This window comes from Astyanax mexicanus, chromosome 14 (genome assembly GCF_023375975.1).
Source record: "Astyanax mexicanus isolate ESR-SI-001 chromosome 14, AstMex3_surface, whole genome shotgun sequence".
Classification (NCBI taxonomy): Eukaryota; Metazoa; Chordata; class Actinopteri; order Characiformes; family Acestrorhamphidae; genus Astyanax; species Astyanax mexicanus.
In genome coordinates, this window is record NC_064421.1 from 24760572 (window position 1) to 24787344 (window position 26773).

Consider the following 26773-nt stretch of genomic DNA (forward strand, 5'->3'; position numbering starts at 1 on the left):
CTCTTTAACGGGTGCCAATTTTGTAACTTTGTAACTACCAGAGATCAGAATGATCTGTAATTGTTTCCGATTATTACATAACCAGCAGAGTCTGTTAAAAATACCCCCTCCAGACTTTCACAGCATGTGTTAGGAGCCCAGTCAGTTCACTGCTTAGATGTTGGAGAGTTATGAATAATTTAAGATGCTTCTTTTGATCAAGAAAGCACACTAATATATCGCTCAAGGCTGTACAAGACAAGCTCTGGACAAAAGTTATGTTTGGAAGTTAATGAATCAGCTTCCCAAATTTCTAACATAATAAGTATAAAGAGTCGGAAGTCGCAGGACAATATGGTGGCTTTCAAGATGGAGGCGGCCATGTTCATAGCATAAAAGATACGCCCTTTCACCCATTTCTTGCTGGAATACTCTGATGTGTCATTTTCCCTTTTGTTTCTGAACCGGTACACATTTTTTACAATAATAGAGAAGAGTCAAAAGTTAGAACTGAGAGAATTGCTGGTTTGAATTCCAAGTTATGCTGCTTTCCATCAGCAGCCAGAGTCAGAGATAGCACAGTTAGCCTTGTTTTCTCAGGGTGTGTAAATTACATTCTCTCCCATCTTTACTCTCATCTGTTAGCTGATGTGTATATATATATATCAGTGCTGGGGATCAGACAGGCTCACAGGTGACAGGTGATGCTACATTGGCAATAGTTGGGTAGTTATATTGACTGAGGTAATTTGGGGCAAAATTTAGATACAAATTCTCATTCAGTCTTATTAATTGTCTTTATATTATTTATTTTTTTATATTTAGATTAATAAAAAAATGTATATACAGTAACAGTCAATAGTTTAGACACACCTTTGCATTCAGTATTTTTCTGATTTTATTATTGTAAATGAATACTGAGGTCATCCAGACTATGAAGAAACACATAAGGAATCATGTAGTAACTTAAAAAGGTTAAACAAACCAAAATATGAAGCATGTGAAGCATTTAGGTGGCTCTTATCTGGGGTGATGTTAACTTGCTGTTTCTAAGGCTAGTTACTCTATAAGTAACTCTTGCTCTTCCTTTCCTGGGGCAGTCCTGATGAGTGCCGGTTTCATCATCACATTTTTGATTGTCCTTGCGCCTCCACTTGAGGACACTTTCAAAGTTCTTGATTTTTTTTTTTTACTCTCTACCTCTTGACAACACAACTGATGGTCTCAAAACCACTGAATTTAAGGTGTGTCCAAACTTTTGACTGGGTACTGTATGTGTTCCTTCACAGTTGGATGACTTTTTACTGGTACTGTAGCTTTTATATCAGTGTAACAATGAAGAACAGTGTTGTCTTCTTTGGCATCTCGTGTCCTGCTTAGAACTTAATCTTATGGCTCATGAATCATGAATCATTGTAATAGCCCTTCTAGTGTTTCAGGTCACTAGAAATTGTAGCCTCTGGCTAACCCCTGCCTGCCCTTCTTAACAAAAAAACTAACAGAAAACAAAACAGAGCTGTCTAGGAATGAGTTACATCTTTTTTATTTTTTTATGCTGTATATTTGAGTGCTTTATGAGTGTTTAGAAATGTAAATTCATGCCAGGGGAGTAGTAGAAGAAGAGAACACTTAACAACTTAAAAAAAAAAAAACTGTTGAATTTTGCAAACACTCATAGGCGCCAGAATAAGACGTGATGCAACACAGTTGATCTGGCCACACACACGTTTATCTGCATTGCAAATGATGTTTAATCCTTGAAAAGAGAAGCTGAGTCATTTTAAAGCTACTTTTTTTTCTAATCTAAATTAGTTCAGCTGGTGCTGAAATGTTCATGCTGTTCGTTTTCTCCACGAAGCTGCTTGACGACGAGTGTAATTCATGAATATTATGGGATTAGGATGTTTTATTCATAACACAGAATTTGTGTGGGCATTTTGATTCCGATTCATTTCCCTGAGATTTTCTGGGGAACTTGTGCAAACATTTTGATTCGCCGCTGTATACATTTCTGTATGCTGAAATCACACAGTTAGTCACTGTAGATTAACATATCTGATATGAAGACCAGCTTAGCTAGCGCAGCACTTATCCAAACAACGCAATGCAAACAACCTCAAGGGCTTCAATTTTTCCCAAACAGTAGGTCGCAAACAACTTTGGTCGAATTCGAAAAGTTGGCTTGTTAAGATTAATGAGTGGGCTAGCTGCGGATGTCGTCGGCACAAGCGGTCCAGTATGCTCGTCATTAAGGTTAGCATGCAGTGGGGGTGAGGGAGGGCAGGGGCCGGGCTAATAGCAGGCAGCTGTGGAGGCTCAGCAGGATGAGCTGTAGGGTCAGGGGTGTGAGCGCAGCCAAAGTAAACCTGGCCTCCCTCCATACTCATCACCACTCTGGCTGACACTCTTCAACCTCCCTGCTCCCTTCAACCTCCAACCACAACCTTCGCTTCACAGGGACGATTCCCTGTCAAAGGCATGCTGATACTCACGCCGCAAGTCTTTCTGCTCAAATCCATTTTTTTGCTCTGATTTGATCCAGTATTTCGGAGCATAGTTGCAAATGGTTGCAAATATACACTGCCTGGCCAAAAAAAAAAAAAACGCAAAAGTCGCCACCTGGATTTAACTAAGCAAATGATGTGGTGTTGCTCCAGTTGGTGAGGTCTAGGTTCAGCAACAGTATGTGCTGAAAGAACAAGAATGTCAGCTGACTACCTGAATATACTGAATATAGACCAGGTTATTGCATCAATGCAAGGATTTAAAGAGTGGTTCAGGGAGCATGAGATCATCATTTTCACACATGGATTAAGAGTTCACCACCTTAACTCAACACCTTAAAGAGTCCAGACCTTAACTCCATTGAGAATCTTTGGGATGTGCTGGAGAAGACTTTGTGCAGCGGTCAGACTCTTCCATCATCAATGCTGCTGCAAGATCTTGGTGAAAAATGAATGCAACACTGGATTAAAATAAATCTTGTGACATTTGCAGAAGCTCATGTGATCAGCTGAGTCAGGGAAGTCTGGTGTGAGTGCATGCTGGGAAGTGGAGTCTTTGCTGACAGCGTCAGGACTATCTGACGAAAAAGTGGTCAAAATCTGTATAATTACATCCACAATTCTGCAGGAGTTTGCATGGATGGCTAATAAAAGCATCTGGTCCAGATACAGATTTCAAAGAAGATTTAATCAAGTATTAATTGTTCTGTTTGTACATTTTTTACATTTAATGTAAAATTGTGACCATTGAGAGATTCTGTCAACAACAAAATAATGTTAGGTAATAACAAAAGTTTGGGAGAAGGACCATGCCCGAACTCTACGTTCTAACTCCACCCCCTATCAATCAACCACACTATAAATACCTACCCTAACTAACTACCTCTCATGACGAAAGTTCACAACCCACCTCCTCCCCAACAACTTCCTTTTTCTACTCTTTCACTTCTTATTAAATAAAAAGGGGGGGGGGGGGTATAACTGCACGCTTCTTCAGTACGCAGTTCAAAACTTTAGCTTAAATTTCCCTGAGTTCCCTCCCCTTTTTCCTTCTTCTTTCTCTACTTCTTTAGGCGCAGTCCGCACTTAGCAAATTGTACTTTTAATAAGTTTTCAACATTGAGAGATTCTGTCAATAGCAAATAGTGCTTTCCTTAGGTTCTCAACTGACTCACTCCTTAATCGCCCTATTCCCCTATACACTCCTAACCTTTTGTCCCTCACCCTTATCTCTTACATACCTCTTCTTTGTTTAACATGAGTAGATAGAGACACCCTCAATGATGACCCCCCCACATACTCCTCCGTAAACCCCTACCCTGCTTCCCCCTGCTGTGTTCAAAGCAGTTTTTACTGTATGTAAAGTCCTAAGTTAAGTCAGTAATAGTCAGACAAGTAAGTAAGACAGAAGTCAGTCAGACAGTAACTGTCTGACAAGTCAGATGGACTAGTCAGACACACAGAGAGGGACAAATGACCAAGTAAGCCTGTGCCCGTCAACTCTCAAGCTGTCTCCTGACTCCTGAATTTGACTCCTGATTCCTGAAGGCCGAATTCCTAACAACTTGGTGCCGTGACCCGGATGCCATATTTCTAACAACTTGGTGCTGTCTCCTGACTCGTGAATATGACTCCTGATTCCTGAAGGCCGAATTTCTAAGACCATGTATTGATTTCAGAAGATGAACGCTTGTGCATCAAATTAATTTTATTCAAAAACTTGAAACCTGACACATCTTCATCTTCATCTCATAACTTTTTAGCACAGATTTTATCAAGTTATTTACTTTTGACCTGATATCCAGTTATTTTAATTGATGACAGCAAGGCAAGGCAAGGCAAGGCAAGTTTATTTATATAGCACCTTTCATACACAGCGGTCATTCAAAGTGCTTTACAAATTAGAAAATACACAGAGAAGTCATATAAAAAAAAAAAAAAAAAAAAAACATGTAAAAGAATAACAGTAAAAATGGAAAATAAAAACTAAAATAAGAGTAAAGCATGATTGATTCAAACATGATTAAAACAAAGATAAGTCAAATTAAAAATATGTAAAAGAACAACAAGGAATTTGAAATAAAAATAAAATAAGAATAAAGCATGAATAAAACATACATGATTAAAACAAAGAGAAGTAAAATTAAAAACATGTAAAAGAACAACAAGGAATTGGAAATAAAATTAAAATAAGAAAAAAACATAATATAAAAGTGCCGTTACAGAATAAAAGTGTGTGGAGCTGCAGTGTTTTAAGCTGAGCTGAAAGCCTGATCAAACATGTAGGTTTTCAGTCTGGATTTAAACATGTTTAGTGTTGGAGCTCTTCTAATGCTCTCTGTTAACTGGTTCCATTTAAGAGCAGCGTAGTAACTAAACGCTGCCTCTCCGTGTTTAGTTTTTACTTTAGGCAGCTCTAGCTGAGCAGTTCCTGATGATCTGAGAGTTCTGCTCGGCTCATACTGCTGGAGCTCATTAGATAAATATGCTGGTCCTGCACCATTAACACATTTATAGACCAGTAACAGTACCTTAAAATCTATTCTGTAACATACTGGTATCCAGTGCAGGGATTTAAGGATGGGGGTGATGTGCTCTCTTCTTTTACTTCTAGTCAGAACTCTGGCTGCTGAATTCTGAATCAGCTGAAGCTGTTTGATGGTCTTTTTTGGGAGACCAGTTAGGAGTCCATTACAGTAATCAATCCTACTAGAAATAAAGGCGTGGAAAGGGCATGCAAAGGGCATGCAAAGTGAAGTGTTGGAAGTTAAAAAGAAAACACATATGCACACTGAGATCTGCAGCTTTGCTTATTGCCCTTCTATGTCGAATGCTAGCAGGGACATTTGGGCCTATTTTTTACATTTTCATCAAACATGTCAACTGAAATTAGGCGTTAAGCATCACTTCCCATGTTTATCTCCAGTTGACTCTTTTTAGCTCTTTGAACTGAGTATGTGTCTGATTTAAATCTGATCAGATCTGTATCACATTCAGGGAAAAAGTCAAATTTATGTCACTTTCAATGTGCATTTTTCCTAAGTTTTGCTGTGCAACTACAGACTGACTGCATTGCTCATTTAATCCAAAAGCCCATGTTTGACCACATCCTGCCTTTTGAGTTTGTTCAGAGAAACCTGGTCGATGTAGATCTGGGGGGAACACTTACATACTGTATATAAATATAAAAGAGCAAAAAGAGCATTACAACGAGATAATAGGCACTAAAATGTAGTGCCACGCTTTATCCACATAGGGAACATTACTGTAACTGCATTTAAATGTTGCTGTACTGTCATTACTTGCTTGTGATGACACTGACGGTGCGCTCAGAAGGCTATATTAGCCTCAAAATGACTTTACCATATATTCTCAATGGAGTCTTAAAATGCCAGACTACCGCAAAGACCACAACTGGGCAAGGATTCCACTTATAGTCAGCAGAATATGAAGTAGAGTAGCTGCTGCGTGAAATATACTGTAGCTTACCCATACAGCACATATACCTCCCTTCTTAATGTTATGTGATAATGCAGTGCTTTATGATTCTTTTTAAGGTAATAATTCTAAACAAACATAACAGATGAGAAAAATGTGCTATGCTGTGTTTTGTTCCTTCAGTTCCGATCCGATACACAACTGCAAATTCTGATGAGAATTCCGAAACAAGATCTCTTTTCACATTAATATTGTTGATTTATTTTACTTATATAATATTATTATTAAATGTATTGCTCTTATTTTTTATACTGGTTAAATTAAAGGGGACATTATGCATAACTTTTTTAATTTTGGTTGGGGACCTCAGACAGTACACAGCAGGATTTGCCACCAGACCTCCTCTGAAGGATGGATCTATAGCAAGTAAACAGATGAGGGAGGTTGAAGTACTTTTAAATATTGAGCTTTGTGCTTCTATCACAGTTAAGCATGAACCACCTTGTTGGTATTTTTGTGACATTTAGCACAAGCTAATACTAACATGTTGTAAACGTGTTAAAAAAAAGTGTATACATTGCGGGGCCAGGAACAGCTTATTTGCAAAAAAAGTGACAGAGCCCTTAAATGGCTCATTCTAAAAGGGACTGAAAGTGGCAAGAATAGAGTTCTCTTTATTTGAGAGTGATTTTGTGCAAAGAACTTGATGAAAAGCATCAAAACATACAAAACATTATGAACAACCTTCATTTTTAATGCTGTTTAACTGAAGATCAAATCTCCATATGTTTTAATAGGGTAAAAAGGCAAAGGCATAGGTTGAGTGGTTTTAACTTGCCTGCAAGTGTAGAAAAACTAGCAGCTAGCAGGAGACTCCACTATTGAATTTCTTAATAGATATTGATCTAATGTCACAGCCCGCACTGTAAAGAGCTTTTTGAGGTAATTCTTTCTTCTCGTGTGGTTGTGTGTCTCTCTAGACGTTGAGCACAAAGAGGACGAGAGCGGAGACTCCTCGAAGAATGAGGTATGGAACTTTCTCAGTGTTTTGTCCTCTGTTTGTCTGTGCAAGTATGTGTGTCTGCATATATGTTCCAGTGCATTCCTTCTTTGTCTAGAGCTCAACTCTCTGCAAATAAGGCTCCAGTTACAACGTAACAACAAAAACACAGTTAGAGCGCCTCTTTTCTCGGACCGCGTAGTTGTGAAAGAAATGGTACCCTAGTGGCGAGTAGATTTGATATATCAAATACACTTGGTCCTCTGATTGGTCCCATGATTCCACAATCAGTGGTCTTCTCTGAAGGGACCGAGGGAGCCAGGGCCACTGAGAGTACTCACACACGCTCCCGTTCTGCCCAGCTCAGGGGTGTGTGAGTCAGCCTCTCTTTTCCGCACTAGCCTACCCACCCCCATCCCTCCAACAAACATACTCAGCCCGTATCGCTCTCGGAGAAACTGCCTACTTCCTTCCCTCTTTTAACGATAGAACCGCGAGATAAGCTGAGTGAACTAAACAAGCGGATAATTTATATCTTTTTTATTTGTCGCTTTAAACAGGGAGCTCGAGGCAGGCTCCGTCGGGGAGTGGGCTGGGAAGTCAGCCTACGTCAGAGACCCATGCCCAGAGTAACCTTCCAGGCCGGTGACCCTTATTACATTAGCAAGAGGACCAGGGAGGAGTTGCTGGCCAAGTGGAAGATGGAGGTGAGTACCATTGCTCGCCACTGTCCCACAGCAGAAATGACAGGGAGTTTAGCGATGCAGGTCAAGCCACAGGTTAGGAAAGGGGTATATGTGTACAGAAACCCCCTCAGGATGAGTGCTGATCCAAGATCAGATCCACTCTGTCCATGTGCCAGGTTGTAAGGACTCATAAGACGTGAAAAATGAGCTTTTGTCAGCATTCTCAGCCTAGTATGTTTGCTATAACCCATTTCCATTGAGAGAAGAGAGAAGAGAAGAAAAAAAAAATAAAATCTTGCACAAGCCAAGTGTATTTGATGAGTCATCTGATTTCTCATGAAGGTACCATTTATTTCATGAGCTTCTTTGCTTCATTGCTTACATGCTAGGCTTTCAGCTCATCACTTTACTTTTCTCAGCTCTGTCTTTGCTTCATATTAGATTTGTGGAGTGTTTGTTCCCATTGTATACAATGTACAGTATGTCCAACAGTATTTAAAAACACCATCTACAGGGGTTGGACACTGAAACTGAAACACCAATCATTTTAGTGTGGGAGGTTTCATGGTTAAGTTGGAGCAGCCTGGTGGCCAATCTTCATAAATTGCACATTGCACCAGTAAGAGCAGAGTGTGAAGGTTCAATTAGCAGGGTAAGAGCACAGTTTTGCTCAAAATATTGCAATGCATACAATATTATGGGTGACATTCCAGAGTTTAAAAGAGGACAAATTGTTGGTGCACGTCTTGCTGGCGCACCTGTGACCAAGACAGCAAGTCTTTGTGATGTATCAAGTGCCACAATATCCAGGGTAATGTCAGCATACCACCAAGAAGAACCACATCCAACAGGATTAACTGTGGACGCAAGAGGAAGCTGTCTGAAAGGGATGTTCAGGTGCTAAACCGGATTGTATCCAAAAACATAAAACCACGGCTGCCCAAATCACAGCAGAATTCAATGTGTGCCTCAACTCTCCTGTTTCCACCAGAACTGTCTGTCGGGACAGTAAATTATTGTGGTCTAAAACCAGGTGTTTCAGTTTCATTGTCCAACCCCTGTATATTTCAGAATTACAGTTGAGAAATGTAATTTGCATTTTAAACACTTTATAGTGTACATGCATTCCTGGACAAGCTGAGTTGAAGAGCAAGATTATACACAAATATGACTCAAAGTGGTCCTGTCTGCTTCACTAAAGTTACATAGTGCACTTAGCACTATGTTGGGCCAAAAGTAGCAATGATAATGATGCTCTTCTCCCTGTTTTTCCCACTATTTTCATGCCACTGGAGCGTCATGATTTTGAAGGTGTTATTATCAAGGTAATGGTGCTACATAAATGATGCTTTAATGCTAGAACTTTTTGAATGTTTAAGATATAATAGGTTTGAAAAAGAAACCGCACATCATTTCTTTCGATTACTGACTTTTACTATATATGCATTAATATGTAAGCTTAAATTGTGATAAGAAATCAGTCAAAAAATTTAAATTGCCATCATTTTAAAAAAGCACATTAGAAGTGTCTCACCTTTACGCATTGTTGAAAGAACTGACCAATAGGGTGCAATTTACAGCTGTATCAGTATAAAACAATGTGTTCGAACACAGAAATGTCGAAAAAGAAAAGAGGGAGGTTTTGTGATGTAACAGAGCTTTGGTGAGGCTCTTACAGAGGTGAAGGTGGGAAGGCACCAAAAAAAAAAAGATTGCCATTAAACATATTTGTGCAAATTGCATGAAATCAGTGGAAAACACAGTCATTGTAGTAGTGATAGAATATTGACTTACAGCACGTTGTACCAAGTAAAGCACTGTCAATAGTGTGGAAGACTCTGGAGCAGCTGCACATGAGCCTAAGTTTAGACTGGAAGAGGGATTTAAAGCTCTCCTATTGTTGCCTATGGAGCAGTGGAACTGCGTTATCTGATGAATCCAATACCTGTGGGATGATTCATCATGGCAGATATCAGGACCTGACCTTACTAATCTTATGAGATCAGAATCTCATACTGTATATATCTGCAGTCAGTTACAGTAATATTCCAGTATTCCAGTCTAGTCTACAGAGGATTAGAAAGCATTAGAAGCTTTCTGCAGCTTCTGGAGACAAACTCCTTTGATGTGGTGTCTACAGACTTTTAAACAAGTAAAACGTAGAGAATGCTTGATTACAATTCTGTATGTGTTCCAGGTGATTACAGTTTCTTTATCAAAGTTTCTTCTAAATTTTGGTAATGCTTGCAAGACTTTCTCGCTCCTCAGCCTTCTTTGTAAAAGAAGTAAAGAAGTGCAATGCACGCTTTGAGTCACCGCTACAGAACACGCTTTACACATGCATTTTTGGACATGCTGAGAGATATAAAAACAACAATAGCAAAGTGAAAGAAGTGAACATAGCATGTCAATTGTTGTGATATAGAGTAATGTTACATAAATTGCTAGTGTTGTCCTGCATGCTTCATCTAAGTTATAGACATCCCATTTCTCCTGTGACTCGCGGGATTCTTTAATATTTTGATAGCGGATGTCTAATGCACTCAAATCATATGTAATATCCTAGTGATCAGGAGATTGTATATTGGCCCTTCTCACACACTTTTTAGAGGGAATAAGTTGAGACGCAGTGAGTAAGTGACACCCTGATTGGTCCTCCTTGTGTTCAGTAGACCTATCAGTGTGGCCTTTTGTATAGGATGTACTGTACTTCTTGATTGGTCTGTCTTTTTGCTCATCAGACCTATTAGTGTTCTCAGTGGGTAGGATTTGCACTCCACCTCTTTCTTTCATAGTGCATCAGTTCCAATTAGTTCTGCTGTTCCCTGGCAGAGAGTTTTATTGAAGTCTCTCTTCTGTTGAAGTTTTTTTGTTTATTGTATGGAAATTATGTTCACGTTTGAATCAAGCAGTCTCCATTTATCATTTGCGCTGTAATTATTTGCGTAATTGACAGGATCATTACTCTGTATACTGTGAAACACAATTCTCATCTATACTGCAGTGAACGAGACGTGAGTATAGTGCAAATAAACATCTACACTGCATCCTTTCCCCATCTGTCTTAATGTCAATTAGTTATGCATGCTAAGCGCTACTGTAGGACTAAATTGTCCTCCTCCCCAGTGATGGCAGACAAGTGGAGTAATTGGAGATCAATAAGTAGACAACACAGTAGGGAAAACAGATGCTTAATCATCATTAAGCTTTCGTTTTGAGATGATCACCAGACTTTACATGTCAGTAGCTTTTTTCTTATCTTTTCTTTTTCTGTGGAAATCCAATCAAGTGTGTGCGGACCCAGAGCAGGGACCTCTACATCTGCTTCACATGTGGAATGGAGAAGGATGGGAACGCTGACCTGAAGTGATGCTTGTCATATTTAGGAGCAACTGTTTTCCATATCGCAACAGGGAGCGTGTTCCTGTGTTCTGTGCACGGCTGCCGCCAGTCACTTGTGAAACGGAGTGTCTTTGCAGTCTCCTTGCTGGCGGCAGACATTTCTCCCCCTGGTAATGTGGTGTACAGCGAGAGCCTCGCTGTTACATAATGTTCTGTCTCCATGGCAACCAAATGGGGCCTACCATTTCCATTTGACGGCTAAACCCCCCCACCCTAGCACCTACCCCCCCTTCAGTCCTTTCTCCTGCCTCCTGCCCAAGCGGGATTGGGGAGAAGCCATAAAAGTGTCAGAGTCTGGAAACATTGCCAAATTAGTGGGATACACAGTTGTCTCGTGAGCGAACATCGTAGAGGCCAGCATAACAGGAGTCCACATGGAGCTGGAATTCTTTATCCCGAGTTTTAGTTTGTTTGTTTTTTTCGAGAATTTCGCCACCTTCTTTTTGATTAAGTGTTTTAATCGTTTAAAAAAAATATGCGCCCAGTTATCAATGAGTTATAATGTTGTTTACTTTTTCCCTAAAAAAGCCCTTCTAAACGTCTTAATTTTGTCTTCAGAAATGTCTTGAGTTCCTTCTGTCGAAAGCTCACTCTTCTAAAAGCCTTGAGGTGCTTCCATTTGCTGTTCCTGCAGTAATAGAGTCGGGTAGAACTTTGACTTGAGCTTGTAAAGTTTTTAATTTTTGCCGTATTTAAATTGCATCCAGATTGATTATTGATAGCCTGAACAGCCAGAACCCACATAAAACCCAGCTTTTGCAAACCAGATCTAAACTATTTTACATTTGATGTTCGAAACTTCAAAACTTCTGAAGATCTTTAAAACTTAAGTTCCAACATGAGAAATAGCAATCAAGTGTCCAAGACAAAGGTTAGGTACTGGCACCAACCTCTGTATGATATTAGGTCATCCAGATATCCACAAATCAGATCTGATGATTTGAAAATAACAGTGTGGACGGCCATCTCCACAGATCTGAGCTTAGCCTAGGCATGATGTGGTGGTTTAAATCTGGACTGGAATCCTAGGTTTGCTGGTTTGCTGTCTTGGTGACACTTTGCAAGAAAAGAGGATTATTAGTCCTAAAAATATATTACTATATATACAGTATATATAGTATATATACATTTGCGTGAAGAAGTGCCCAACACAGTACAGTCGATTCCTCTTCCCCCCACCCCCCCCCCCTTTCAAACCTCCCCTCTGTTCCCTCTCTCTCTACTCCTCCTCCTCCTCCTCTTCCCTCCTCTCAGCTATGGGAATGAACTCAGTGCTATGGATATGAGGGTGAAGATGAGGTTTGCAGCAAGTTTCCAGCGCTGCTTGCAAGACGGCCCTCCTGGCTGCCTGCCAACATTTTGCAAGTCCTCTCTAGCCAACCAGAATTCCTGTCGACAAACCACCTGACCCTGAATTCCCAGACAAAGAAATGTTCATGCTTTCTATTTTTTTTCCTTTCTCTTTTTTTTCCTTTTTTTTTGGAGCGGACTCCTCTAACCCGAGAGTGGGGGCAAGGGAAAAAAAAAAACGGAGAGTCACACGTTGGATTTAAAGTGCCGAGCGCAGGCGTGTGTGGGTAAGGTCGGCCGTGTTGTTTGTTGTTGATAATGCAGGGGGGGACGGTGTGCATGTCTGAGTAGGCTTTTGCTGGACGAAGGAATTATGCTGACTTCAGGTATTTCCAGAAGACTTGTTACGGATCATCTGCTCCGGGCGGCTTAAAGGAAACCCGTCTCTTTCAAGCTCCAGAGAGGAGGGAGTGCAGGCTTTCGCCGGAGCCCACAAGAGAAAAAAAAAGAGGAGTTTTGCTTGACTGTATGTTATCGCAGGGGATCGCTGCATGTGCTCAGAGTATTTCCTTTTTCCTGTTTTAATCTCTCTGCTTCTTTTTTCTCTCTGAATACTGTTTTGAAATTGTTGATTGGTGTCTTTTTTAGCAGTGTTGCTTGACAGTGCATGTTTTTGCGCTTGTTTAAAGCCAAAGCTACAAGTTTTTCTTCTTTTCTCTTAAGTCAGGAGTGTTTTATGAAAGGAAAGGTGTCATTAAATGCTGTTGTTGTGGAGTGAAGCAACGCTGATAAGCTTATCTGGAGCTCTGGGAAGTTCTGGGAAGAAATGTTATAAGCATGTAAATATTGGCTTTGGTCCTGGCTTGCGTCGGAACGGAAATGTGGTGCCTGTCTTTTTAAGAATATGCAAATGGCGAGAATGAACCGAGTGAACCCGGGTGGCGTATGCGCGCTGTGCGCTGCCGGAGCCCGAGCTGTGGGTCAAGGCTACAGGCACAGACGTGGCTAGGCTTTTACTGCTGCTCTGCTATTTTTAAGCCTAATCTTTTGCCAATTAATCCACAGTTATCAGGCAAATGACAAGCCTTTGAACACGAAACCGATCCCTTTGAATGAATGATTGGAGCAGGCAGAGCATGTTTGAATGGGCCTCATTAATACGGCTGTAGTTGAACTCACGTTTGCATTGGCTGACCTCTATAAGTCTCCTAATTGCTGTAGCTCTTTTAAGGACCTTACACAATGGAGGCCAGATGCATCCTCCGTCCGTGCTCTCCAGAGGCTAAAGAAGTGAGAGGGCTTTGTTCAGCCTCTCAAAAAGGTCACTTCAAAATAAATGCGATAGTCACAAGGCGGCGATGACGGCCGTTCACAAAGACAGACTGCAGGAATGTCACATATCAATTTTACGCTCCTAGAATCTGTCAAGGGGGGCTTCCTCATATTGTATTGTTCTTCTAGCATGGAGAAACTCCCTGGCATGCACAGTCACGCTTGGCCTGTTGCACACTAATCTTGCTATTCTGAAAACGTGTGGCTTGTTGTAACTCATGATCCTTGGACCAACAAAGGCCTAAAGGACTATTATTTTCTGATTTGCAGAAAGTTTTACTTTTATTTCAGTAAATGCAAACTGAGATGGGTCATTTGTGAACAAGTGGAAAGTAGACAGACATTTGGTAAAAAAAAAAAGAGCACTTGTTGCTTTTAGACCTACAACCTTATTAGAGAGGAGAAAAGGAGAGATTTGTAGTATTGTATGTTAGATATGCTTTATTAAATCGGGCTTTGCTTTTCTAAAAGAACATAGCAGAGCATATTAAATTCAGCCTTACTGTTATTACTTTCAATAGCACAATAGAACATGCTCTCTGAATAAGCTTACACAGGAAAAAAAAACAAAGTGTATCCAACAAAAATGAAAGCTTCATACTTCTTTTATACAGCAAGAAAACCAGGGGGGCACAGATTCCACACACTGATTTGTTTTACTATGTAATAACATAATAACATCTTTGACACCTTATTTTAAAAGTAAACTTCACTAACTTCACCCTTACTGGGTCTTTCATCACTACACTGGTCAATGGGTGCGAAAAGAGACCTTATTTGTCCCATAAATTTCAGTAGTTATGTACATGAAAAATCATCTAAATGATCTATCTTAAATTCCCATTCTGGTGTGCCCTTACTGGAAAAATAAACTCCAAACTTTTGTTTAGTACAATCCCCAATTCTCTACAAAAGTATTAACATGGGTCGCCATGGAATTACGCTTACCCGCAGTTAGAACCATGTGGATGTATGTGCAACTTTGCCTGAGGGATAGTCTATTCACCCAGAGAGCCGGATGGGCGCCATTATCAGAACCGGTTGCGCCTCTTACCTTCTTGGGCCTTTCATCACCACACCGGTCAATGAGTGCAAAGGGAAAGGAGACCTCGTTAACCTCTCTAGTAGATGATTTCACTACATTATCTGCTGGAGCACAGTGAGAAAAATTATTATTAAAAAGTATATAAGCTATAAGTCTTCCCCTGATGTGATTTTTCAATGCGTTTATGAGTGGCTCATCTGTTTGCATGGACAATTCTGACCAGATGCCGCCAGTCACGATCATTATTACTTACATTGCGATGCCCATTGTATGTAGCAGTGCATTCTAGGAATGATTGAGGAAGGTTAAATGCTTGCACTATTAACTTTGTTAATAGAATGCCCCATTCATCTGGTTCCCACTATCATCATACTTTGGTCGAACTCCAGTTATTTACTCCGCCTTGCCATGAGCATGCTGGCCAGTGTTTAATTTCACTTAGATAATAAGATAATACCTCCCTGAGGGAATGCCTTATGATCAGTTACTGCTATTCCATGACTCTGTTCATGTCAGTGTAAAAGATATACTGTGTGTGTGGCTTTCGTTCTTGTTGGATACACTATGTTTTTTTTTTCCTGAGTAAGAGTGCAGTCACATTTAGAGTGCAGTTTGGATCCACAGGCATTTATTGCTGATTTGTTTTTAGTCAGTGATTATGGTCAAGACAAACAACCACACATCTAACAATAGTTTTATCAAATTCTGTCTAATCGCAATAAAATTATCTGCTCAAATGTCTGAGCGTTTACGAACTGCACTTTTAAAACAAATTCTTAGTTTTTAAACTTAGCTGTACATACAGTAGATGATTACATCATGACTTTGTTATGACCAGCTCTGCAGTTTCTGAGATGGGAGTAACTAAAAAGACAGCTTTTGTTTTTGAACTGTTTTTAACTGCTGTTTACTGGGTTTGAAGCTTTGTTAAGAGTCACACGCTCACCCTGCAATTGAGTGGTTCCTGTTTTTGGCTTGCTTTCTGTCTTGCGGCACATATGTGTTGGTCTTGTCGAGGCTTTCAGTGGTGTGTGTATGTGTGTGTATGTACAGTATGTGTGTGCGTGTGTAAGTGATAAAGACTGTACTGTACTGTACTTCCAGAAGGCTCCCGTTCCGCCCCTCCCTCCTCTCCTGTGATTTGGAGAGTCAGGCTCTCTCTGCAGAGAGGCCCCCTAAAAGGGGGCATTTACAACTGGGAAAAAGTCCAGAAACAAACCTTGACTTCTTATAGCTGTCCTGCTCTCCTCCCCGGCACCCCTCTCCCGGCGTTTTGGGGAGAGTCAGCTTTCTATTGATTTTCTGGAGAAATAACCCTTTCCTTTCCCCTCTGGAGAGAGAAAGTGGGAAAGACAAGATTCCTTTCTCCACTTCAAAGTGGAGCACATGCTTCCTGGCCATTTTCCTAACCAGTGTAGTTACGACTGGGCTTTTCAATTCTTGGAAAGGCAAAATTCACATTTATTTTGGTTTCTAAACTGAGGTCAGCTTTCGTTCTCCCTTTACTTTATTCCCTTCAGATAGGCTTGGTTCATTGTGTGGAGTGTAAATTGTATACATGTGGAACAATCAAGATAAACACTGATCAGACTCATGTAGAGCAGGGAGCCCTTTGCAAATATATGGTAAAATATATTATTATTATTAAAATAAGGCTTATGTTGCCTTATTTGTATGAGCTGGGCACTAATGACTGCTGTAGTTTGACTTTGGGCCAGGCCAGCAGCTTGATAAACAGATCCAGTGTGAATTACTAATGTACTCAAATATATATATTTCAATAATCTAAATATATTTTTCTTGCTTTAAAAGGAAAAGCAATTACAAAAATACAATTAAAACGTATTTATTAAATACTGAGCATTTTTAATCTGCCAGCATACATAACAACAAAGACCAAAACATTTATCTCAGCAGTGCTACTATTCTAATCATGAATTAATCTCAGCAGTGCAATTTTAGTCAAAAGATTACCTCAGTAGTGCTAATCTGATCACAGGTTTACCTCAGAAGTGCTACTAAGCTCACATGTGACCAGTTAACTCACGCAGAAATTTACACAATGAAAGGCAGGAAGTCTTCTAGTTAAAAAAAATCTACAAATGCTTAAGCGAAATATTACTATACTAGCCCTGTACAGCTCTACAGGTCTTTAAGCTCGAAAAGGGGTTAGCCAGTTAATGAAGCGGTAGTAAACTAATACCAAGCTTCATAAGTGATGCTGACGACTTTATTTACTATTTAATTCAATTAAACTTCAACCCGTCGTTTTGTGTATTTTTCTCTGTCTTGCCACAGACCATGTGAGGGACAGATGTTGCCCTTTATTTTATAATGAAATTTCTTAAAAATTAGTTAAATTAGTTAATGTTCGCTACACGTTCTTCTGTCTTTTCTCTTATATTTCAGCCCAACACTGAAAGTGCTTTTTTTGCCGTTTTTGGCTGAATAATATTTTTTCTCGCCAAATATTCGCAAATATGCTGCATCTTTGGTTTAAGAGCCGTAAATGAAAGACAGTCCCTCACATGTAAGCTAAGTCAGTAACTCACTAAGCTCAACAGTATAGGACATATGGCTCAGTGCTTTGAAGCAGCCTGCGAAGCTATAGATATTTATAAACTACAGTGGAGCTCAGTGATTGGAGGCCACATGTTTCTATTCCACATCATCAGCCCCCTTCCCTTTCTTTCCCTCTTCATTTCTCTCTCCCTCTCTCTCTCTCTCTCTCTCTCTCTTTTCCATATATACACACACATATACAGCTCTGGAAAAAATTAAGAGACCACTTCAGTTTCTGAATCGGTTTATATGATTTTGCTATTAATAGGTTTATGTTTGAGTAAAATGAACATTGTTGTTTTATTCCATAAACTACGAACAACATTTCTCCCAAATTCCAAATAAAAATCTAAACAAACCATTTAGAGCATTTATTTGCAGAAAATGATAAATGGCTGAAATAACATAAAAGATTCAGAGCTTTCAGGCCTCAAGTAATGCAAAGTATTTGGCGTAATAACCCTGTTTTTTAATCACAGTTTACATGCATCTTGGCATGTTCTCCTCCACCAGTCTTACACACTGATTTTGGATAACTTTATGTCACTCCTGTTGCAAAACAAAAATTCAAGCAGTTCAGTTTGGTTTGATGGCTGGTGATCATCCTCATCTTCCTCTTGATTATATTCCAGAGGTTTTCAATTTAGCAAAATCCCTGAAATTCATCATTTTTAAGTGGTCTCTTTTTTGTTTTCCAGAGCTGTATATACATATACACACATACACAAAGACACACACACACACACACACACACACATATAGACTCAGTGCTCCTGGCCTCCGCTCCCCCTTGTGGGCCTGTGTGTGAGTGTAGTGTGGATACATAGTGAGCGAGTGAGAGTAAGAAAGAGTGTGTGAGCGGTAGAGAGAGAGAGAGAAAAGAAAGAGAGGCAGAAACAACAGTAGAAGTTTTTTTTTTTTTTTTTAAAGGGGACGATCGCAGTCATTTCTCCCCCCCCATCACACACACACTCACACTGGCGCTTACACTCGGCCAGGTTCACGTGTGTGTTGAGTGAAATCCGAGACGGAGTTGGACGCCGGCAGCAGAGGGAGTACAGCTGTGAAAGAGATTCACGTGTGAGTGAGTGAGCGAGAAAGCGAGCTGCAGAGAGAGAGAGAGAGAGAGAGAGAGAGAGAGAGCGAGAGAGAAAGTGAGTGAGAGTAAGAGAGAGAGAGAGAGAGAGAGGTTGCAGAATGTGTGCAGCTGTTGGGGATTTTCTGTGAGCAGCTTAAGTCACGGCTTGGCCCGTGTCCTCTGTTGTTGACCTAATGGCTTAGAGTCAGGTTCGGCAAACTCAATGAACTCTGCAGCGCGCTGTTCTCGGCGCACCTCAACCACAGCGGAAAGACTCGCCTCTTCAAAGTTGCCGCAAACGCCTTTCCCTTTATAGGATCAGGGAGGATATTTTTTCCACAAGGGTTCTTTTTTTTGTTTTGTTCTGTGTTGTTCTCTCTCTCTCTTTTTTTTTTTTTTTGCTCCTTCTTTGACCCTGCTTGTCCTCGAATGGGAGTCACTCGCTCTTTGTCGAGAGGGACTGGAAATATTTGCTTTGGCACGTGGGATTACCGCACTGTAAACAAAGCAAACAATTATCGCCGCTAAAAGACCTGCAAGCCTCTTTCAGGAAGTTGCAAGTGTCCACTCCCTCCCGCTTGTCCTTTACCATCTCTCTCTCTTTACCGTCTCTCTCTTTTTCCACTCTTCCTGTTCCCCCTTGTCCTGCAGGCGGAGAAAAAGGCCAAGCAGGTTTCCGGGATGAACTCCATGGACGAGCACGGAGACGTGGAGGACGACCCTCAGAAAGGCAGCGACACCTTCAGCGGCCCACGGACCCCTGCGCCTCCACCGCCCCCACCACCAATGCCATCTGCACCTCCAACGACACAGCAACAGCAGCAGCAGCAACAAATAATAGCCCAGCCTCAGGCTCTCCCCAAAGCCCAGCCTCAACCACAGCCGCAGCCTCCTCCCCAGCAGCAGCCTCCACCACCTCAGCAGCAGCCTACGGACCCCGCCTCCCCCACAGTGGCCACTACCCCAGAGCCGGTGCCTATAGGAAACGGAGACAAGATCTCTCCCAAGTCCGCTGACACGGAGCCTGAGTATGAGGTACTGACACATGTGACATCATATACACGTAGACACAACATAAATTGAGATTAATTAAACACCTCAAACATGCTGCTTGCATAGTTGCTTAGTGTTTTGAGTTCTCCTCCATGTTGCCTCTTATATATTGCTACTGACTACAGACTGGGCAAGGTGAAGTCAGGTGACTGCACATGCGGTGCTATGTTTTCAAGAGTACGGTACTTAAATACACATAGTAGTGATTAGTAGTAACAGAATGAATAATTAATGAGGTCACTTATTAAGGTTATGAATGTCCGATTGTTTGATTTTTTGATTTATTGTGCAGCTCTGGCTGTTTGGAAAACTATATAAACCCAAACAAGTATTAGGCCTAGTTTTGGACCACACAGTATTGTGAGTGTAGATTTTCCATCGAAAAGAAAATGTACCGTATTTTTCGGACTATAAGGCGCACCGTATTATAAGACGCACTATCAAAGAACGCCTATTTTCTGCTATTTTTCCATACATAGGGCGCATCGCATTATAAGGCGCGTTAAGTGACACTAGAAAGGGTGCCTATATCAAAGTGAACAGGGGTGGCGCCATGTTTCCCTTCCCCCACCGGGGGTGGTCTCTTGCCGGTGGAGCGTCTCAGTATACAAATCTAGCTCTTTCAAAGTCAAACGAGTGCTGGATATTAATCTACACAGATTCCTCTCCTGAAAACTGTTTATTTGGGTGAGTAACGTGCTTCAGTTTATTTACAGTAAGCTTAGATTTCCAGATGTCCACTAAGGCTTGCTGCACCAGCGTTAGCATAGCTATCCACTAGCGCGCTAGCTAGTCACCTAAACTAGTAAAGTTAACCCAAACTTAAACGACAGCGTTACACTGAGTAATCCTGCGTGTTCTGGTAAGACAGTGAGATATTAGCTAGCGATTCGTCCCCCGTAGCTTGTTTTAACACGGTAAACAAGCAGATTACAGGCTGATAAAACTCACCTCTGAGAGAGTTAGCGCTTAGCATCTAGCTAATGCTAGCCAGGCAAAGCAGCACAGACTTACAGGCCGATAACTCACCTCTGAACGGTGAACGCTTAGCGATTAGCATCTAACTCTAATAATACTGCTCCAGCAGTATTAAAAGCACTAAATTTAGAAAATACTGATCTCTGAACAGTGAAAAAGCTAGCTAGCTAAGCGGTTAGCATCTAGCTAATGCTATTGCTGCTCCAGCCTCGGAGCGGCACGGCTCTGCACGGAGTGTGTGTTTACTGCTCCTTACACCTGACGGGTAAAATTTAGATAATACTGATCTCTGAACAGTGAATAAGCTAGCTAGCTTAGCGGTTAGCATCTAGCTAATGCTATTGCTGCTCCAGCCTCGGAGCTGCACGGCTCTGGACTCTGTATAGCACTGAAACTCTCTATAACGCTGCACGGAGTGTGTGTTTACTGCTCCTTACAACCTGACGAGTAAAATCCATACAAAAGGCGCACCGTATTATAAGACGCACTGTCAATTTTTGTGAAAATTAAAAGTTTTTAAGTGCGCCTTATAGTCCGAAAAATACGGTAGTCTACAACTAAATATATTCTTAATCCGTGTCCAGAAAACCTCTCCATAGTGTTTTATTAAAACATTTATCAATGCCTATATCAAGGGAGACCTGGCAGTGTTTTTAGCATGAACAGCATGGCCACACAAAGACCATGAATAAAATGTAATAATGAAAGCAAAGATAAAAAAGTATAGAATTGTTTAGAAATTGTTGTTTTATTCTATAAACTACGGACAACATTGCTCCCAAATTCCAAATAAAAATATTGTCATTTAGAGCCTTTATTTGCAGAAAATGAATAAAGTTCATATTCATAAAGTTTTAAGAGTTCAGAAATCAATAATTGGTGGAATAACCCTGGTTTTTAATCACAGTTTTCATGCATCTTGGCATGTTCTCCTCCACCAGTCTTACACACTGCTTTTGGATAACATTATACCACTCCTGGTGCAAACATTCAAGCAGTTCAGCCTGGATTGATGGTTGTGATCGTCCATCTTCCTCTTGATTATTTATCAGAGGTTTTCAATTTGGTAAAATTAAAAAAACTATAATTTTTATGTGGTCTCATTTTTTTCCAGAGCTGTATATAGTAATTGAACGTATTGAAACTTAGGTTTATAGATCATTATTAGTCCAAATGCAGAAACCATTGTGAATTATTTTGGTAACTGTAAAAGTTTCTAATTATTCCAGCTCATCTCAATCCCACTACTGCAGGCCGAAGAAACAGTGGACGTAAACAAAGAGCAGAGAATATATAATTACTGACATAATTTTAGACTGAAGTCGATCACTTTTTGATGTCAGTCAATTTTTTATTGAGCCAATCAGCACACAGAGTTAACACAGAGTCAGCTCACAGAGAACCTCGGGGGCGTTACTCACGGATTTAAAAGATTTCCTAAATAAGACAAGGGCACACTAGCAGGGCTAGCAGGAACTTCAAGCTACACCAGACTGCTCTTTTACTTTTTTACTTTACTTTCACTTCAGATACGCTGTAGCAGCAACAGCAAACACGCTTTTCAGCGCGCTTTTTCGGACAAGGTTGGGCGATTCTCACTTGAGCGGGGCGTGGCAAACCCCCTCTTTCACACTTCTCTGTGTGCGGACCTCGGGGGCGTTACTCACGGCTTTAAAAGACAGTCTGGTGGCGCTGATTTCCTATATCGCCCGCAGCTGTGCGCAATCTAGAATCCTATTTCGTCACTCACACTCGCCGAGGCGTCAGCCGAAGGCGTCAGCTGTTGAGACCCTCTCGTGTGAAGACCAACGCGGGTAAAGACCTGCGAGTCTACCTGCACGAGTCCACCGAGCAAGGACACTGACAAGGCAGCCCGTCCTACTGCCTCCTAAAATGTGCTCCCAACACATCTCAGTTATTTCCGGCACGCACAGAAGGCTGAAAACACAATCAGGCGCCAGGATCATACTAACCTGCGTCCACTAAAACAAACCACGCCCACTACTACCTCATTCTCTGTTGGGCTATGGAACTGCCAGTCGGCTGTTAATAAAGCAGACTTTATCGCCTCTTATGCGAATCATCAGTCATTACAACTGCTGGCACTGACTGAAACTTGGATCAAACCTGAAAATACTGCTACTCCGGCGGCTATTTCCAATTATTATTCCTTCTCCCACACTTCTCGTCTCTCTGGACGAGGAGGTGGAACGGGCCTATTAATCGCTAATGGCTTAAAACATACTCCACTATTACCGGCAAACACATTCAATACATTTGAGTATCATGCCACACTGGTTAATACTCCAGCAAAACTTGCCATTATTGTTCTCTACCGTCCTCCTGGACAAATGGGCGAATTCACGCATGAACTTGACATGCTACTGTCTTCTATCCCTGAGCAAGATTGTCCCATGCTCATTCTAGGGGATATGAACATCCACCATGACAGTACCAGCTTCACAGACTTCCTATCCCTCATGCAGTCTTTCGAACTGGAGCAGGTCCCCAGCCCTCCAACACATAAAGCTGGCAAACATCTAGACTCGTAACTGTGACACCGACTCTCTAACTGTCACTCCTTTCATGTCTCAGATAACTACTTTATGAAACTCAATGTTCATATTTCAAAAAAACCCACAGCTACTCCTACTATGGTCTTGTTCCCCTGAAATCTTCGAGATCTCTCAGCAGACCAGTACTCCTCGCTGGTGACTGACAATATTCTTTTACTGGCAAAGTGGCGGCCATCAGCAACCAGTTTACTGATGCACAATGTAGCAGTCCTACTACATCCTCTACTGCCCGGTGTCCCTCCACCGAAGGCGTTGCTTTCTCCTCGTTCACTCCTCTCACTGAGAACGAGACACTGGCTCTCCTAACACGTAGCCGTCCTACTACGTGTCCGCTTGACCCAATTCCTTCAAACCTACTGCAAACTATCGCACCTGCAATCATTCCGGCTATCACTCACACGATCAATGCCTCTTTAACTTCTGGTGTATTCCCGACTGCTTTCAAACAAGCACATGTGACACCACAGCTTAAAAAGCCTTCTCTCAACCCCGCCCAGGTTGACAACTACAGACCGGTCTCACTGCTACCCTTTCTCTCTAAAACACTAGAAAGAGCTGTTTTAAATCAGGTCTCTGGCTTCCTCTCCCAGAATGACCTTCTGGACCAGAACCAATCTGGGTTCAAAAAAGGACACTCTACCGAGACGGCTCTGTTGTCTGTGACTGAAGCGTTGAAAACTGCCAGAGCTGCAGGTCAGTCCTCAGTGCTCATTCTGCTGGACCTCTGCCGCATTTGACACAGTCAACCATGACTTCCTCCTAACTATACTCTCAAACATGGGGATCGCAGACAATGTGCTGTCATGGTTCAGATCGTACCTCACTGGGCGCTCGTTCAAGGTGTCGTGGCAAGGACAGCTGTCCTCAGCCCGCTCCTTATCCACTGGGGTTCCCCAAGGTTCACCACCTCTCTTGGTCAGGTTATCCGCTCACACGGATTTTCCTACCATTGCTTTGCTGATGACACCCAGCTATACCTGTCGTTCTCACCTGAAGATCACTCAATCTCTGCACGGATATCGCAGTGTCTCTCTGACATATCCTCATGGATGAAGGAGCATCACCTTCAATTAAATCTCTCAAAGACTGAACTTCTGGTTATACCAGCAAAGCCATCTTTTCAACACAACTTCTCTATAAGTATCGACTCTCTCTCTCTCTCACCGACAAAGGTTGCTAGGAACCTGGGTGTTCTGGTTGATGACCAACTCTCCTTCACGCACCATGTGGCGTCAGTTGCTCGGTCCTGCCGCTTTGCGCTCTATAACATCCGAAAAATTAGACCGTTCTTGACGCAACAGGCCACCCAACTCCTGGTGCAAGCGGTCGTCATCTCACGCCTCGACTACTGCAATGCCCTGCTAACTGGCCTCCCGGCCTGTGTAGTAAAACCACTCCAGATGATCCAGAACGCAGCAGCACGTCTGGTCTTCAACCAGCCAAAACGGGCACATGTCACCCCGCTGCTCATTGAGCTCCATTGGCTACCAGTTGATGCTCGCATCAAATTCAAAGCTCTTACTATCGCCTACAAGGTGATGACAGAACAGGCTCCTTCCTACCTGCACTCGCTCCTGAAGGCTTACGCTACCTCCCGGCCGCTGCGCTCCTCCAATGAACGTCGCCTCGCTTTGCCAAACATTCACACAAAGCAATCCAGTCTGTTCTCATACAGAGTTCCCCAATGGTGGAACAAACTGCCTTCCACTACCAGATCAGGAGAATCTCTCGCTATCTTTAAGAAACTCCTGAAGTGCTCTTCAAAGAGCACTTACTCTCTTAATACCTCTAACACACTAACTACTTCTAACCTCATTTCCTTCTTCCCCTCCTTCACTCCTCTATCCTATTACTCCCCTTTGACCTCTTTTTATCCCTATCCAAAGATGTTTTACCTTTAAACTTATTTTACATTGTACTTGACTATTGTAAGTCGCTTTGGACAAAAGCATCTGCCAAATGTAATGTAATGTAATGTAATGTAATGTAAAACTCTCCAACAGTTTTTGCTGAATCCTCCTAAATGGATTTGTTATGCATCGGCGCAGAGAGTTTGACTGTGGTTTTGATGTCTGTAATGGAGTTACCAGCCCACATACAGCCACACACTTAAGCAACGACTGGAGGATCTGCTGTTTCTCTTGGCTTGTGAAACCTGTGGCAAAGCCTGGAGAACTGAGATGTGCTGCAGTTGTGTTGGGGCTGCCCTACATGCTGTATCCCATTCTGAGTGATGTTCATCGCCTCTGTGTGGCATATGGGGATACAGAAAAGCCGTGGTGGCGGCTCCAGGCTGTGGTGCTGTATTGGGATCTTCTGTCCGTCTTAGCCTCCAGCCACTAAATTCTGCCCTTAAGCAGAAATGGAACAAGCATAGGTGTGAGGGTTTGTTACACGGGGCAGCCTCATTACAGTTGTGGGTAAAACTTCAGCCACCCAGCCCTCACAATCCAAAAGGAACGACAGATTTTGAATGATGTCCTTGAGAGAAAAGTTTCAGATTACCACTAAGGCTGGGTGCAGCAGCATTAGCATTTGCGGCTAACTGCTAACGCTAGCCACTCTTAGCGTTAGTGACCACCGCCCTACAGCATTACACTGAGGAAGTCTGGATGTTTGGGTAAGCCAGAGCGATATTATCTAGCAGTTTGTCCCACATAGCTTGTTTTTACACTGTAAATGCACAGAAAAGTCCAATATACTTGCCTCTGTATGACAAAAGACCTAGAGCTTAGCGCGGTTAGCAGCTAATGCTAATGCTGCTCCAGCAAAGCTAGCTGGGGTTAGCAGCAGGCTACAGGCTGATAATACACACCTCTGAACAGCGAAAAAGCTTGCACTAGCCAGGGTGAGCAGTAAGCTACAGTCCAACATAATCGCCTCTGACTGACAAATAAACTAGCACTTAGCGTGGTTAGCGGCTAATGCTAATACTGCTCCAATCTCGAAACTGAAATTCCTGTATAATGCTGTACTTCAGCGGAGTGGCTTTAGTGCTCCTTACAACCTGACTGATAAAATTTATACATGAGGTGCACCTGATTTATGAGGCGCCTAATTAAATTATTTTAAGTGTGCCTTGTAGTGAGAAAAGTACAATCAGAATTGCATATATTTATTAAACTTTTCAGAGTAATAATACTGATCAGTTTATGCCTTCAACTTTACATTGGCATTACGTGTTGGATTGCATTGACTGATCTTAGATCTGTGTTCTTACTTCCAATTTATGCTTTACAGTTATGGGCTCTATTGTAAAAAAAAAAATGGGGGCATGTTTCTACTTACATTGAATGCCACCTCTTCTTTCAGAAATGCAAAAAGAGCAGTTCTGTTGCTGTAAGTAAGAGTAATGCAGGAGGGATTAGAAAGTGAGGCCTAACTGCAGCTAACTGCAGTGTCTAATTTCCGAAAAGAATGTGATATGGCTTTCAGCTCAGTCTGTCAGTGATTAATGTAATTGATTAGAGTGGCGACCTGCATCCTGATGTATGGCTTTCTGCCTTGTTAAATAGAAACTAGTGTAAGGTTATGATCCCATAAAACCTAATGACAACAGTGAAATAGCTGCTAAAGCCAGGCAGATCTGCTGCTGTTTGACGTATAGTGTGAGAGGGGAGTGAGCTATGCTCAATGAATTTCCCAAATGAGCTCTGATAAAGCTGTGCAAAGTACAGAGTAAAAATAATAAAATGCTAATAACAAAGACTCAGACACCCCCCACCACCACAACTTTAGCCATCTCCAGTTCCCAACCACTTATTTAGGCTCCTCTATCACACAGCACTCAAACGCTGGGAGGTTAATATGTATTTAGCATGTGTTTCTACTGAGACACATCTAAACCAGG

At 41.7% G+C, this 26773-nt stretch overlaps 1 protein-coding gene across 8 annotated transcripts in view; it reads left to right on the plus strand.

Moving 5' to 3' along the window:
* dnmt3ab (DNA (cytosine-5-)-methyltransferase 3 alpha b) overlaps positions 1–26773 on the plus strand; it is a 92391-nt gene that overhangs the window by 35970 nt on the left and 29648 nt on the right. For 4 of the 8 annotated variants that reach the window (XM_022672894.2, XM_022672893.2, XM_022672895.2 and 1 more), the window contains 3 exons: positions 6902–6948; positions 7482–7628; positions 18968–19351. In XM_022672894.2, the coding sequence (XP_022528615.2) occupies positions 6902–6948; positions 7482–7628; positions 18968–19351 (578 nt within the window). The other 4 variants (XM_022672897.2, XM_022672898.2, XM_022672899.2 and 1 more) reach the window with 4 other exon arrangements.